The sequence below is a fragment of the Pseudomyrmex gracilis genome, unplaced genomic scaffold (assembly GCF_002006095.1).
Source record: "Pseudomyrmex gracilis isolate BER0280 unplaced genomic scaffold, ASM200609v1 scaffold_454, whole genome shotgun sequence".
Lineage (NCBI taxonomy): Eukaryota > Metazoa > Arthropoda > Insecta > Hymenoptera > Formicidae > Pseudomyrmex > Pseudomyrmex gracilis.
The window spans coordinates 14,212-28,476 of NW_018021038.1; the positions used below are offsets into that span (position 1 = coordinate 14,212).

The following is a 14,265-nucleotide window of genomic DNA, read 5'->3' on the forward strand; positions in this document are numbered from 1 at the left end:
ACCTTACTTACTTTCTCGAACTATATTTGAATTTCCCGCTTTTTGGCCCAAAGGCGGTGCCTATTTCTTATCTATGTTACCTACGCTGCTTATACATTGCTTAAATGGGAAAAGTGGGGGGAACTAGCAGTCCATACTTATATAGTCAAAGGAAAGCACCCAGTATTATATATGTATACCGCGTTCAATTTGAGAAGAAACCGGACAGACGAAAACCACGGTTGTCCGAAAACTCGTTCGTTTCGCGCACTTCCCTTGCAAGAAAGTCTTCTCACTCCACAGCCATTGGCTGTCAGCAAGTGTCCCGCCAATCCCGCGCGCAACGCTATCCCTACTCTACCCAGTTTTTTTCTCCTATGCACAATAAAATTCTCTTTTCAAATTGAACGCAATATGGGGAAGAGAGGTCACGTGATTACCGCCACTGATAGTTCGGAGCAAACACGTGCTTCCGGTTCTCGAAAATCTCATTTCGGAATTGGAACCGGAGCAGCGAGTGTTTCCACTACTGACGAGTGTGCACGAGATCTAAGAACGCGGTGAAAAATTATGGCCAATGAAGAGACCAGTGCGAGGTCGGAACAAATGTCGCTGCCCGACGACGGATTGTCGGCGTCCAAGTTGTTCGCCGCGGGCGACGGTCTCACCTACAATGATTTCATTATTTTGCCCGGTTACATCGACTTCACCGCCGACGAGGTGGATCTGCTGTCGCCGTTGACCAGAAAGATCACGCTCAAGGCACCGCTAGTGTCTTCCCCAATGGACACCGTCACCGAATCGGACATGGCAATCGCGATGGCCCTGTCCGGCGGTATCGGGATCATACATCACAACTGCACCCCTGAATATCAAGCCAATGAAGTGCACAAGGTACTTACTGCGACCCGTCTCTCTCATTGCGAAATCGTTTCAGAATCCTTACAAGTTAACTACTCGAGAGTATTCAGTTCGCAGCTTTTTAAACTTTAAACTGTGATGTAAACCTTTGTTAAAAAAAAATGTTTATCATGCGTGTGCATATATTTCGTATCACCTAACGTATAAGAACAATTATGTAAAATCTGTTTGTTAACAACAGTTTTCAATAAATACTGAAAAGACATTTTGCTTATTTGCAGGTAAAGAAATACAAGCATGGCTTCATTAGGGATCCGCTTGTGTTGGCGCCACATCACACGATCAATGATGTTTTAAATGTGAAGACTGAACACGGTTTCAGCGGAGTTCCTGTCACGGACACGGGTAAAGTAGGTGGTAAATTGTTAGGCATTGTCACATCTAGGGATATTGATTTTCTTGAGCACTTGCCTGATTATCAAAGTAAAACGCTTAGCTCAATAATGACGACTCTGAAAGATCTCATCACCGCACCGGCGGGAGTCACGCTGCCGGAAGCGAATGTAATACTGGAGAAATCTAAGAAGGGAAAGTTGCCTATAATAAACGAACGTGGCGAACTTGTGTCCCTGATGGCGCGAACCGATTTGAAGAAGAACCGTAGTTATCCCAACGCTAGTAAGGATGAGAATAAGCAACTGCTGGTGGGAGCTGCGATAGGAACGCGCGAGGTAGACAAACATCGACTGGAACTGCTCGTTAACGCCGGTGTGGATGTCGTTGTGTTGGATTCGTCGCAGGGCAATTCGCGATATCAAGTCGACATGATCAAGTATATCAAATCCGAGTATCCGGATTTGCAAGTGATCGCCGGCAACGTCGTGACCGCAACACAGGCCAAGAATCTCATAGAAGCGGGCGCGGACGCGTTGCGCGTCGGAATGGGTTCGGGTTCCATCTGCATAACGCAAGAGGTGATGGCCGTGGGACGGCCGCAGGCGACGGCGGTTTACAAGGTTTCCGAATACGCGAGAAAATTCGGAATACCGGTCATAGCGGACGGCGGTATTCAGTCTATCGGACATATCATCAAGGGTCTCAGTTTAGGAGCAAGTACAGTCATGATGGGCTCTTTATTGGCCGGAACGTCCGAGGCCCCGGGCGAGTACTTCTTCAGCGATGGCGTACGTCTGAAAAAATACAGAGGAATGGGCTCGTTGGAAGCAATGGATAGAAAAGACGCCAAGGGCTCGGCCATGGATAGATATTTTCACAACGAAATGGACAAACTGAAGGTGGCGCAAGGTGTGAGTGGATCGATTGTCGATAAGGGATCCGTTCTCAAATTTCTTCCGTATTTAACGTGCGGCATCAAGCACGGTTGCCAGGACATCGGAGCAAAGTCGCTCGGCATTCTGCGATCCATGATGTACAACGGGGAATTGAAGTTTGAGAGAAGAACGCACTCGGCGCAACTGGAAGGCAATGTGCACAGTTTGTTCTCTTATGAGAAGAGACTTTACTAATTTAACGACGAGAAATACTCGCGGGACATACTTACGTCATGTGGACAGGTACCTGCATTTAATTAGAAAAGAATTCAGATTGCGTAAACAACAAACTACAAAAGGAGGAGCTTTCCATTTAACGTATCGACTTGATTTACATTCAAGTCACGCCAATTCTGTATGACAAAGTAAAAATATAAATTTTTTTTTCTGCGCAGAATTTAATGCGTATATAAATGTTATATGTTTTCGATTTGTGTGAAACACATTCAAATACTTTTCTCAGATCGTTATTTCTGTAAGATATTACATGTGTATAGGTACGTATATACAGAAAGATTAAGATTTTACAAACATAATACATCCAAGTATATTTATTTATACATTTTAGAAAAAAATTATATATATGTTTGTATATAAAAAAAAATTATATATATGTTTGTATATATTTTTTATTTTTTTTTTTTTATATAGTCACACTACATGATGAAATTGCGCATCTCTTGAAGCGAACAGCGTCTATGTGTTTAATTTACAGACAGTTGTAATCAATTAATAATTGTTGCACTTCTTGGCAAAACAGAATAAATTACCGACTTGAGTCATCACCATGCAGCTACGCAAATCGAGCTTAAAGCGCAAATGATGCTAGACTTTGATTTGCCACTGTTGCAAGTAATTTACCTTGAATCAAGCAAAAAAAAAAAAAAATTAATCATATGCACGAGAGAACTTTAATCGAAAACATAAAACTTTATATGACGCATTCTAAGATTGCTTTCCAGCAAAAAAGGTGACACAGTAATACGTAATATCAGACGTAATAGAGCTCTTTGTCGGAATATTGTGTAATATCGATCAGTAATTAGCGCTTCATGTAAAAAGTATCTTTTATTTGCATGATTCTACAAATACAAACGGTAAAAAATAAAAAATGGATTACGCAACAAAAAGTGAAGCAACTCTATCACTTGGACATTAGTTTCCAAAGTTTTTTAAATTGATATCGAGTCGCATACAAGCAAATGTTCGGAGAAAAACGCGTTTTTGTGTATTTGATCGGTTTTGACAATAAAGTATTATAATATATGAGAACCTTATTTTGCCGCTCATTCAGATCTTGTTTGCACTAATCCTTGACGCAGATTGTATATTCTACACACACATTATGTACATAGATTATTATTAATTGAACAATCTATCCATCTCTCGATTTTTTGTATAAATGTTCTATGTTCCTCAAATAATCATTGGTCTAACACCAATTTGTTACATAAGATTTATTATGTGGTTTTTTTTTATATAATATATTTTATGTAATATAGTTTTATTTTACACGTATCTCAAAAATAAACTTGAAGATATCCTATCACTCACAATTTTTTAATGAAATGAAGAACGTTATATAAGTCGCGTACCTTGATCTGATTTGTTTTTTTGCAAATCAGTGTTGAAGCACTGACTTACAACTAATAATTGCAGCGATCTTGATCTATATGGAAAATCACTAAGTGTCTAACAGTATGTGAACTCGTGTTGTGTTCTTTGCTGGAAGGCAACTTCACAAGTCTGTAACTCGCTCCTCGAGAATGTATTGTTTATTAACGAAATATATAAAAGTACTTAAGTACTGAACAAGCACTTAAGAAATATAAGTATGAGAAGTACTTAAAAAATATAGGTATGAGAAGTAACGAGTATATATAGTCTCCTACTCATTTTTCATTCAACTATCTTAATCGTCAAGAACAAAGTGTTTCGTACACACTTCTTTGCATAATAATTTTTGTACACTTTTAGAAATATAACAAAACGAGAAAATAATCACTATAATGTTATGTAATTTTTTTATCAACTTTGCCTTGTTCCATTCCTGAACTTTTATGTTTGTTGAACAATTTTATGTAACAGTCACATATTATATATGTATTAAGCATAATATATATTATAAATTTATCACAACTTTCAGTGATGTTTAATACAACATTTATTATAGAAAATTTATCATTGAATGCAACACATATTTTATCACAAAATTCTCTTGCATCAAAAACACGGTTATCAAATCTGAAGTATATGTATGTTAGTTATAAAATATATGTTAGTTATAAAACATGTTATAAAATATATCTAGTTCCGATGTTAGAAATTTTTTTTATTACAAAATTACCCTGTATTGCGTCCAACAGTACGTGTTTTACGTGTGCAATGTATATATTAAAATTGCACGTGTATTACGCGTGCAATTTTAATACTAGAATATATGAATATATGAATATATGTATATATATTTAGTTACGTTGCGACACACGTTAGGATCTTGCACTCTGAGACTTCGCGCTCTTACGCGATTTATCGACGGGAATAAATTTTAAACGGATTGGATGCGAAACGCGAAGTATAATGTCTATCTTAAATTCCAAGTCACTTAACTTATCTATCGGTTCCAAATGAAATTTGTGCACCAGAGACGCTATCACAGCCTTGAGCTCCAGCATGGCAAAACGTTGACCTGTTTATTCACAAATATTCGCATCATACAAAGCGGTTTATTGTATAGGAAGAAATTAGAGAAGTTTGTTACGAATAGTATATATGTATTACCTATGCAGTTTCGCGGCCCGGCGCTGAAAGGCACGTAAGAATACGGATGACGATTTCGGACATTTTCCGTTAAAAATCTATCCGGGTCGAATTTTTCTGGATCTTCCCAAAACTTTGGGTCTCTATGAGTGTCAAAGATGTTAATGTGCAGCACCGTTCCAGCCGGTATCGTATATGATTCTGAAAATAACGAGAAACAAAACAATTCAAAACTAAGAATGATGAGGTCATTTGTTTGTACGTATGGGAAAATAATTTATGAACGGATATTAAAATACCCGAAAAGTACAAAGTAAACATATATTCATAGTAGTTAATAAACAAATTTGTCCGGAGTTAAAAAGAACCAATAACATAAGTAACTGGGACTTGATATCTTGGCGAATGTGACTTTATAGAGTAATAGTACAAGAGGAAATAAATAGCAAAAGGAGAAAGAAGATTTGCTTATTTATAATTATAATAAGTTAATTACATATTGGGTGAGCGCAAAAGTTTTAAATTTTGCGATAGAAAAATGGGGACCAAGTATTAATTTTACTTAAAACTTGATTTTATTAAAGAAAATAAAACGAGTTGTTTTATTCTACCAAGATAATCTTCATTGTTTTCTATCTTTTGCTGTTGTAGAATCCGTTCAAAATGTTTGCGCTCATTCGATATAATGTTAGGATATTTTTACTCACGTAATTTTACGTCTTGCGACACGACTCGCGATATGAAAGGAACGCTGGGATACAATCTCAATGATTCTTTCAGACATCGTTCTAAATATGGCAGATTCTGCAGAGCTGTCATAGTGAGTTTCCCGCCGTTATTTTCCATTACCTCGTCAACTTCCTCTCTGACACGATCCTGTTTATTTTTAACATAAAAGATGATTCAATTTTCATGTACATTACATGTATAGATGATTGTTGCGAAACTTGAAAAGTGCGCAGTAAGCGCGTAATTTCCTCTGCATATACACGTGTACATATATTATCTCTAGATGCATATTAAGAAAACCATTGTTTACATGTAGATGTATATTTCTTCTGTTATGTTTGAAATTTATAATTCTAAAAATAGAAGATTCTAGAAAAATCTAGAAAAATAGATTTTGTTCTCAATAGTTTTACTTAATGAAAAACCATATATACAGGGTGTCCCAGAATTGGTGTAACATCTCTCGTAGATAGGTAGAAGGAGTAAAACTGAGTTGATAAGTCCTATATCATTTTGCTAGATTCGCAATAGTTATCGAGATTTTAATTAACAAAGATCCGCGAATTGCGCTTCGCACAATTACATTTTAATACGTATATGTTATAATATATGCTGTTATATTAGCTTCTCCCATATGTCGCTATGGGTAACACCGTTAGCGCGCGAAGCGCACTGGGCTGTCTTACGCGCGTAAGACAGCCCGATGCATGCTTATTCGCTGATCTTTGTTAATTAAGATCTCGGTAATTATTGCGAATCTAGCAAAACAGTATAGGACATTTTGACTCAGTTTTACTCCTTTTATTTGTTCACGAGAGATGTTACNCCAATTCTGGGACACCCTGTATATACATATATCACATACCACTAATTTATATTGTAAAACAAAAATACCTGAACGTCTTTGTGCTCAGCTAATAGTAACAGAGAGAAGATTATACCCATTGCTACGGTATCGTGACCCTGTAACAAAGTGGACGGGTGTTCTACATTTGGTATAAATAATGCATAAGCATAGTAAAATGTATTAATATATTTCTTTACATAAAAAAATTTAATTTTTGTACAAGTATTCGCTTCAACGTTTATGTTATTCTCAAGAATTTATATTCGACATGCAAATGAAATTGGTCAAAGAATCGATTTACATCTGTTTAATATCACGGTTATACGGTCAACAATTGTCAAAACGTCATTTGCTATAAATAATTTTTATGAGAACCAAAAGCGCTTACCTCGAACATGAATGTGTCGATTTCTTCTCTGATATCGGCGTCACTCAACTGGTTCTCGTGGGCGCTCGCTATCAGAAGATCTAACATAGCAAGTCGCTTTTTTCGTGCTTAAAAAAAAACAAAAAAATAGCTTGAAGAATAACGGCGTGTTAAGTTGATACATGCTACTATCTGTGATAACATTTGTTTACGTTTTTTTTTTAATACAAAAATTTGATATATATAGTAAAAAGAAACAATTTGTGTTGATCAGTTTACATACTTCCTATTACTTCGTCTGAGTCCGCTTCATTGGTTTGGAATTTCAAATATTGCCCATTGGTGCGCTCATGATATTGCTTTCTTTCTGTGATTACCTACATATACGTACGAGAAAAAGATTTTATGAATTGTACAATATTCAAGTATGCAATTTTATTTGGGAAAAGAAAAAACTGCAAATAAACGCGATTTTATTGCTTACTTTATTAGTGAATTTGTGTAGTATGTCTAAGCTTTTTGTGTGCAATTTACCCATCGGAGACAATGCAAATAACATGTCGGAGCGAAACCACGGTCTCCAGGTTCTACACATAATTTATATAGCATTATATGTATGTACGTCATATATTTGAAAAAATAATAAACTATGTTCTAAGAAATAAATGTCTATTTTTTTTTGTAGCATTTTACTCATCATACTGTGTTATTACGCAGTAGTTGAACATCTAAGAAACAATGTTGCATCTCACTAATAGATGTGTTATAATGAGTCGTATCTTGAATAATGATTTTTGCTGTTATTTCGATTATATTGTTAGTCTCAAGAATAAGTGGCTTGTTTTTAGTAGTGGTTTGTTATTAATCGTTATGAAACACGTTAGACGTTTTATGATCAGCTTGTATCTCGTCTATAAAATCATGATGATAAAGTGAATCTTATTGAATATCAATTCTCCCTTATTGAAGACCAGTTCTTCTTGTTCAATTTACATGTTGAATTGCGGTGGAAAGACGTGCCACGCACGTTGAGATGCTTCTGTTACCGGAACGCCAGCGACGTGTTACACACGTCGTTAGGCGATTGTTGCAGAAAGAAAAATGACGTGCGTGGTACGTCAACTGTGACGCATTTATTTATTAATAAATAAATTTATTATTCATACATATGTAATTTTATCATCAGTTGATGCGCGTTCTGCTGGCACGCGCAACCGTGAATTTCTTTGCACCGCAAGTGATTAAAATTATAATTAAAAATGTTTAATGAAGAATTTTTGTGTTACCTGTAAAGAAGAATTGTACCCATATCGTGAATCGCCTGGCGATATTGTTCCTGAGATTCACCCATAGTTTCCAGAGAAATTCCCATAGAGGTTTCTATAAATTATTTTTGTTACACTTGCACTTGTTTTAAACTGAGTAGAGAGAACTTACAAGTTAAAGGAAAAAAAGTCTATTATATAGATGCAACTATATGTACAAATTTTTACATTTACCGCATATCGCGTTCAACGTGTGATGACTGACAAATGACATTAAATCCGTGACCGTCGAGTCCTTGATTTTTGTCAGAATATCGTTCACCATGCGGTTACCCTCGTCGATTAAAACATCGATGTATTGTTTCAATATAGAAAAATGAAACGCCGGCGTTAATATCTTTCGCCTCCTTTGCCATTTTTGTCCTACAAATACAACAGAGAGGAATGAAACAATGTTTTTAAAGAGCGCTTTGTCAATAAGACAAGTAGAAGAAAAAAACTTGTTTTTTTATCTTGGATCTAATTTGGAGATATGTTCTGTTTAATAATTTACCTGTACTAGTAAGTAAGCCGGTCTTCAACCAGGGAACAAGTGGGTCGTATAGTTCACCTTTTGCCAGATGCTGCGTCATATTGCCTAGTATTGCCTAACGTCACAAAATAATGAAACACGTAAACAATAACATTTGAATTAAAAAACAACTATAGTATTATAATAATTATAAATAATTTTATAATGCAATTGTGTCAGATGTAACAAAAAACCGAGCAATTAATTATTGAAATAAGTTATAACGTGGCAGTTTTTTTCGTTATGCGTTACAGCGTCCCGTCGTCCGTCACTGGACGATATCTTTCTTGTTAAGTTGACGGTCGGAAGTTGCGATCCGGAAATGTTGAAACTCTTCTTTGGATTGCATCTACATGATTTTATTATATAGTTGTATTATTGACACGTTTTGTTACCAATTAAGATCAGCATCGAGAGATTTTTCGGAGAGTCTAAACAAAAAAAAAGTGTGTCGGGCGAGTTCGAACGCTAGAGTGAGAAAGAAAAAGCGAAAACGCGACGACGTGAAAATTAGGAACAACCTTGGTGACCACGACAGAAGCTATAAACGATAAAGAATTTTAGTGAATCTTTTTTTATTGCGACGACACACAAAGTCTACGTACGAGGTAAAATCGTGGCAAAGTGAAACACAAAAGATAAAACGCAGTTTTAATCAATTGTTATCCAAAAATATAATATCACATAAACAGAAAAAATAATTTATAATTCTTAATATGTCTGTAATCGATTCATTACATGAAAAAAAAATTTTCTACGGCCAGCGAGAAAAATTTGCTGAGTCTTTGTTGAAGATTTTGTTTCTCATCAACAAAAAACGTTTTGCTTGGCAAAACACAAAATTCACAATAGCTTCGCAAATTTTTCTGGCTCACCATGTAATCTTTTTTCTACTCTAGCAAATCTTTTTTTTTATCCGGACGTAACTTTATACGTCCATTACCTCTAGATCATTTGGATGGCGAATGCTGACCTGACCACTCGTGAAGAACCACATTCTATGAATTGGATAATATATTTCACTTAAGTGACGATTAAGTTTCCAGAGTTTCTCTGAAAGATGCACAACGTATATACAGAAAAATTTAACAAATGAAACATTAACAAAACCAATAATGCAACGCCTGTGTAATTGTTACCTGGTGAAATGAGAAATTCTAGAGTATTGCCGATAATCGGACGCGTCGGCATTCCCGGTAGTTGATTGATAAATCGTCCAAATCTTCCATATTGAACGGAATAATGATACAACAATAGAATAAACACGCCCAACAGCAACAGAGCTATGATCATTGTTCTTGTTGGGCGATTTGAATTCTTTCTGCGAGGTATTTAAAGTGTCTCAATCAAGACTACTTTGTAGCACTCTGATTCGCGTGCGCCTTCTCTTCTCAATTTTAAGTGTAAGCAAAAATTACACGGTGTGTATAAATATATTACGCACTAGTCTGTAAGGAGAAATTATTGTCATTTGTCTCACGATCCGGAAATAAAACAAACAATAATACACGCGAATTTTTGATTGAGCAAACAACATGTAATTATGGCAACAGCCGCGGAATATATTTTAAATGTGTATACATACAATATAGCACTTCACTTGTGTTATATAACCGAGTTTTTCGAATGCAAAACACGCACATTAAATTCGAGCATAATTTTTCTTTACTGTTCTTTATGTACATATTTATACCATGCGATATATTTGTATATTGATATGAATCTAATCGCTTTACATTATACTTCTATTAAAATTGTATGTACCATTAAATGTTGGGAATAGACTATGCGTGTATTCGTGATTCGTGATTCGCGATTCGTAGCGATGCGCTACGTAGTTACGTAGTAGTCACGCGCAAAAAGTGTGTTTGTATAATCGCGAATCGTGAATAACGAATCACGAATACGCGCATAGTCTAGAGGTAGCATAAGATTGTAATTAAGACAAAAAATATATCAGACTTTATATCAGATTTTATTTAAAATGTCCAGATTAGATCTTCAGATATTGAAATTTAAACATTTTTTAAAACGATATCCGGTATCACTTTAAAAACTAAGAAAAACAACTTTTGTTTATTTCTCTAGCATCCTGGAGATGACTCGTGTGATCTTCAGATTTACCGGTCAAACTACATTCCGATGTCACTATTACAGATACCATACTTCACGCCTACAGTTAATTTCTGATACTAATAAAGTGCATACAATAGAACGCAGCTTATGTAACTTTCCAATCGAAATAGTATCGATTTGTGTCGACTTTTTTTTCTTTTTTTGAAAAGAAATAAAACGTTAAAAGCGTCGGAATTACAAATTGTGAGTGGGAAATCAAATTCTAAAAGTAATCTAATAACTACCTAGAATCCGTTGCTATAAATAGTTTGTTATATAAGTCTTTTTAAAGTTTGAATAGAATGGAGAGACTGTACCGAACGGTTTGCAAAATTTTATGCATTGTAGTTAAAACGCGAGTGTTTCTTTCAGATTTCAGGTCTAAAAACATTTTATATCTGTTCCGACAATGTGTATAAATGTCAAGATAAAATGTGATGTTATCAAGTCAACAGTGTCGTGTTAAAATGAAAATAACAATTAGATAGAGAACACACTTAAGAGAACTTAAACTAAAGTCGCAACGTCTGAAAGAGAAACACTTGAGTTTTACTTACAATGCATAAAATCCTGCAAATCCGTTCGCATCTCTAATCTATACAAATTGAACTTTCCAACTTCTGAACCTGAGATCATCTTTTGTCAAACTGATTATCTTTTCATAGTGTTTTTCAAGAGATTTCTTATCTGTCAGTTTTTTTTTTAAATAATTTTCAAAGTTCAATCTTAACTTTCAAACATTAATTTTTTTATTGTGAAATTACACATATTTCATCCAAAAATATCTCAATTATTTTATCCAAAAGAACTTTTAAATACTGTAATGTGAATATTTTTAAAAACTTATCCAAATGTAAATATTTCGACTTTGCACGTTCAGTAATGTATACGTTCCTAATGTTCGTGGTTGTGTGGATTAATACCGAAATTTGTTCGTTGAACGTCGTATGTTACCTGGATTACAGCAGCTCTATAACTTGTAAAGAGTTTACTGACTATATACAATACGGACTTGCTGTTTCCAACAATCAAGTGAACTTGCGCATATTATCTTTGATTTTTTTATCTGTTTATTCGGGCTGAGTTTGGAAAGCGCGTTATCAACGCTGTTGCATTAACTTATCTTTGCTTTTACATTTAATGAAGATAGAATATTGCCACAGCTCTAATAGTGCGCTCCTCCAACGTAGCCTCGGTGATATCTTTCACATTTTCGCATTTATCGTCATAAGATTTGACCTGTAGATATTTTATCAGTAGATATATCGTATCTGCTAAATATTTTATTTTTACGCAGAAGTTAATATGCCAATGGGGCATGTCACTGAATTATCACTTTGTTTTCTTTTAAGCCAGTATGTTTTAAATATAGACTAAACTTGAAATGTAAATGCGAACTATGTAAAGTGACAGTTTCCATTTCTATAAAGTGACATCAAGTTTTGCGCTAACTGGCTTTTTCGCGTAAAATCAACGAAAATAAACGTCCGATAAGGCGGACTTCAAAATTGAGACACGCGAGAAATTGTAGATGTATAATTCACAGAACACCTTAGATAAAGAATACGAAAGTATGAAATAATATGAAATAATATAATAAATTATATAAATCGATTAGTAAAATGGATGAAATATAAGTCTCTTCAGTTTTTTTTTCTGTTTTGTCAATAAATATGCAATAATTGTTGAAGACAAGTTTTATAATAAACGTTTCAAAGCATCGTTACACGTAACTCGAAAAAAAAATTTTTAAAGATATAATTTACAATAAAGATACGATTCAAAACAGATTAGAATTTTTACTCAAAACAGAGAGAGTAGAGAGAGAAGAGAGAGTAGTTAACAGATTTATTCAATTCTTCAGTTTCAATATACTTTTCTCTACTGTAAATATTACTTAAATAATAAAAAAGTGTAATAATAATAACATACAAAGATGTTTTTTTCGGGTTTGAACCGCGTTAGTGTCATTTTTATACCGACGTTTCGTGAACATTACAGCTCACTTCATCAGGGTTTAAAGAGCAGCCTGATGAAGTGAGCTGTAATGTTTTAAACCCTGATGACGTGAGCTGTAGTGTTCACAAAACGTCGGTGTAAAAATGACACTAACGCGGTTCAAACCCAAAAAAACATCTTTGTATGTTAATACTACACACCGCGAAAGCATCAAATATCAGATGTAATAATAATAGTTTCTCAGACATAACATTAGATGTCTAATGAACATCTGTGTTAACGAAGATTTATACGGAATGTTCCGTGTGTGAGAATACACGATTTACTATAAGCGATATGTTTAAAAGCGTGTATTTTTAAATATTGAAATGTATTCTCGAGTCATAAAACGAGTAATTCGATTCAAAAACAAATTTTCTTACTTACTTGTTACACAACAATTAGCAGTGACGAAAATCATTAACTCATTTGTTAAAGACGATAAGAAAAAGCACAGATCCGATTCGAACGACAAACACTACTGGACTATCACCATTTCATGGTCGTACACATGTTTATATAGATGAAACGCTTTATTATGAGAAGCTACTACTACATAAATCATACATGTAAGCGTTTTGTGATTATATCATTGCATTTAAACTGCAGTAAAATTTTTTAAACAGATACACGATTTTACCTGATTTGGATTTATCAATTAGAGGATCATTAATATTTAAATTACGCTAATTTTACAAATTTTGTAATTATAAATATACATATTGCGTTTGTAAATTGTGTATAAATCCCGATAATAAATCAGTGTATATAGCAGCAAATAAACTAACGTAATCACTATGTGTAAATGAGTGATTTATTTTTTAAATTTCCTCTCATTTATTTTGCACCACATAAAAAGAATAATGAAAAAACTGACTTATTGACATATAAAATGTTAAAGTTTTTTCTCCATGTTCATTCTGATTGTAAAAAATCACTTACTTTATCATATAGCAGAAGAACTTCATCCACGCAGAGGAATCCGAGAAGTGTGATCAGCTGATTTTTTTTATTGCTGACTGATTAGATAATAACTAAGTTTGTATAAATCCTTTGAGATACCTGATTCAGCAGAATTCGATACATGGGTTTATTTTTATACACTTGCTTATTGAGCAACTAAAACAGAATATTTTGTCGATTTGGCAAGCACTAGGCTGTGTCCAGTTAAGCAAGAGGGAACAAAGAGAGTGCAGTAAACACAAGAATTGAAATGCGAGAATAGCAGGAATTGAAAGAAGTCGAGAAAATAAAAAAGAAGAAATGAGAAGGTGACTCTCCAATCTGTTGCGCATGCTTCGCAACATCCGAAGGCCACTTTCTCATTTTTTCTTTTTCATTTCCTCAACTTCTTTCAATTTCTGCTATTCTCCCAGTCAGAAATACCTTGTCGAATCGACGTCGATTCGACGTCGATTATACTAGTCGATCGACGGTTGAAA

General features: G+C 34.6%; 2 protein-coding genes across 5 annotated transcripts; one reads left to right on the top strand and one right to left on the bottom strand.

Moving 5' to 3' along the window:
- Positions 1-436: 436 nt before the first annotated feature.
- On the top strand, positions 437-2,724 carry LOC109860722 (inosine-5'-monophosphate dehydrogenase). Its single transcript, XM_020439995.1, has 2 exons — positions 437-873; positions 1,122-2,724. Exons 1-2 carry the CDS (start codon positions 550-552, stop codon positions 2,364-2,366), a joined length of 1,569 nt encoding a protein of 522 aa, XP_020295584.1. The 5' UTR covers positions 437-549; the 3' UTR covers positions 2,367-2,724.
- Positions 2,725-3,220: 496 nt separating this feature from the next.
- Positions 3,221-14,021, bottom strand: LOC109860723 (cytochrome P450 4C1-like). Of its 4 annotated transcripts, XM_020439997.1 has the most exons (14): positions 13,211-13,316; positions 11,961-12,064; positions 9,850-10,158; positions 9,654-9,763; positions 8,693-8,786; positions 8,374-8,562; positions 8,161-8,254; positions 7,359-7,461; positions 7,158-7,251; positions 6,896-7,002; positions 6,555-6,623; positions 5,639-5,807; positions 4,953-5,132; positions 3,221-4,860 (listed from the first exon to the last, which is right to left on the bottom strand). In XM_020439997.1, the coding sequence occupies exons 3-14, from the start codon at positions 10,001-10,003 to the stop codon at positions 4,661-4,663; spliced, it is 1,563 nt and encodes a 520-aa protein (XP_020295586.1). In that variant the 5' UTR covers positions 10,004-10,158; positions 11,961-12,064; positions 13,211-13,316; the 3' UTR covers positions 3,221-4,660. The 4 variants fall into 4 exon arrangements, with proteins under 4 accessions (XP_020295586.1, XP_020295588.1, XP_020295585.1 ...); XM_020439999.1 differs by lacking the exons at positions 11,961-12,064; positions 13,211-13,316 and adding an exon at positions 13,766-14,021; XM_020439996.1 differs by lacking the exon at positions 11,961-12,064 and having other exon boundaries at positions 13,211-13,319.
- Positions 14,022-14,265: the final 244 nt, after the last annotated feature.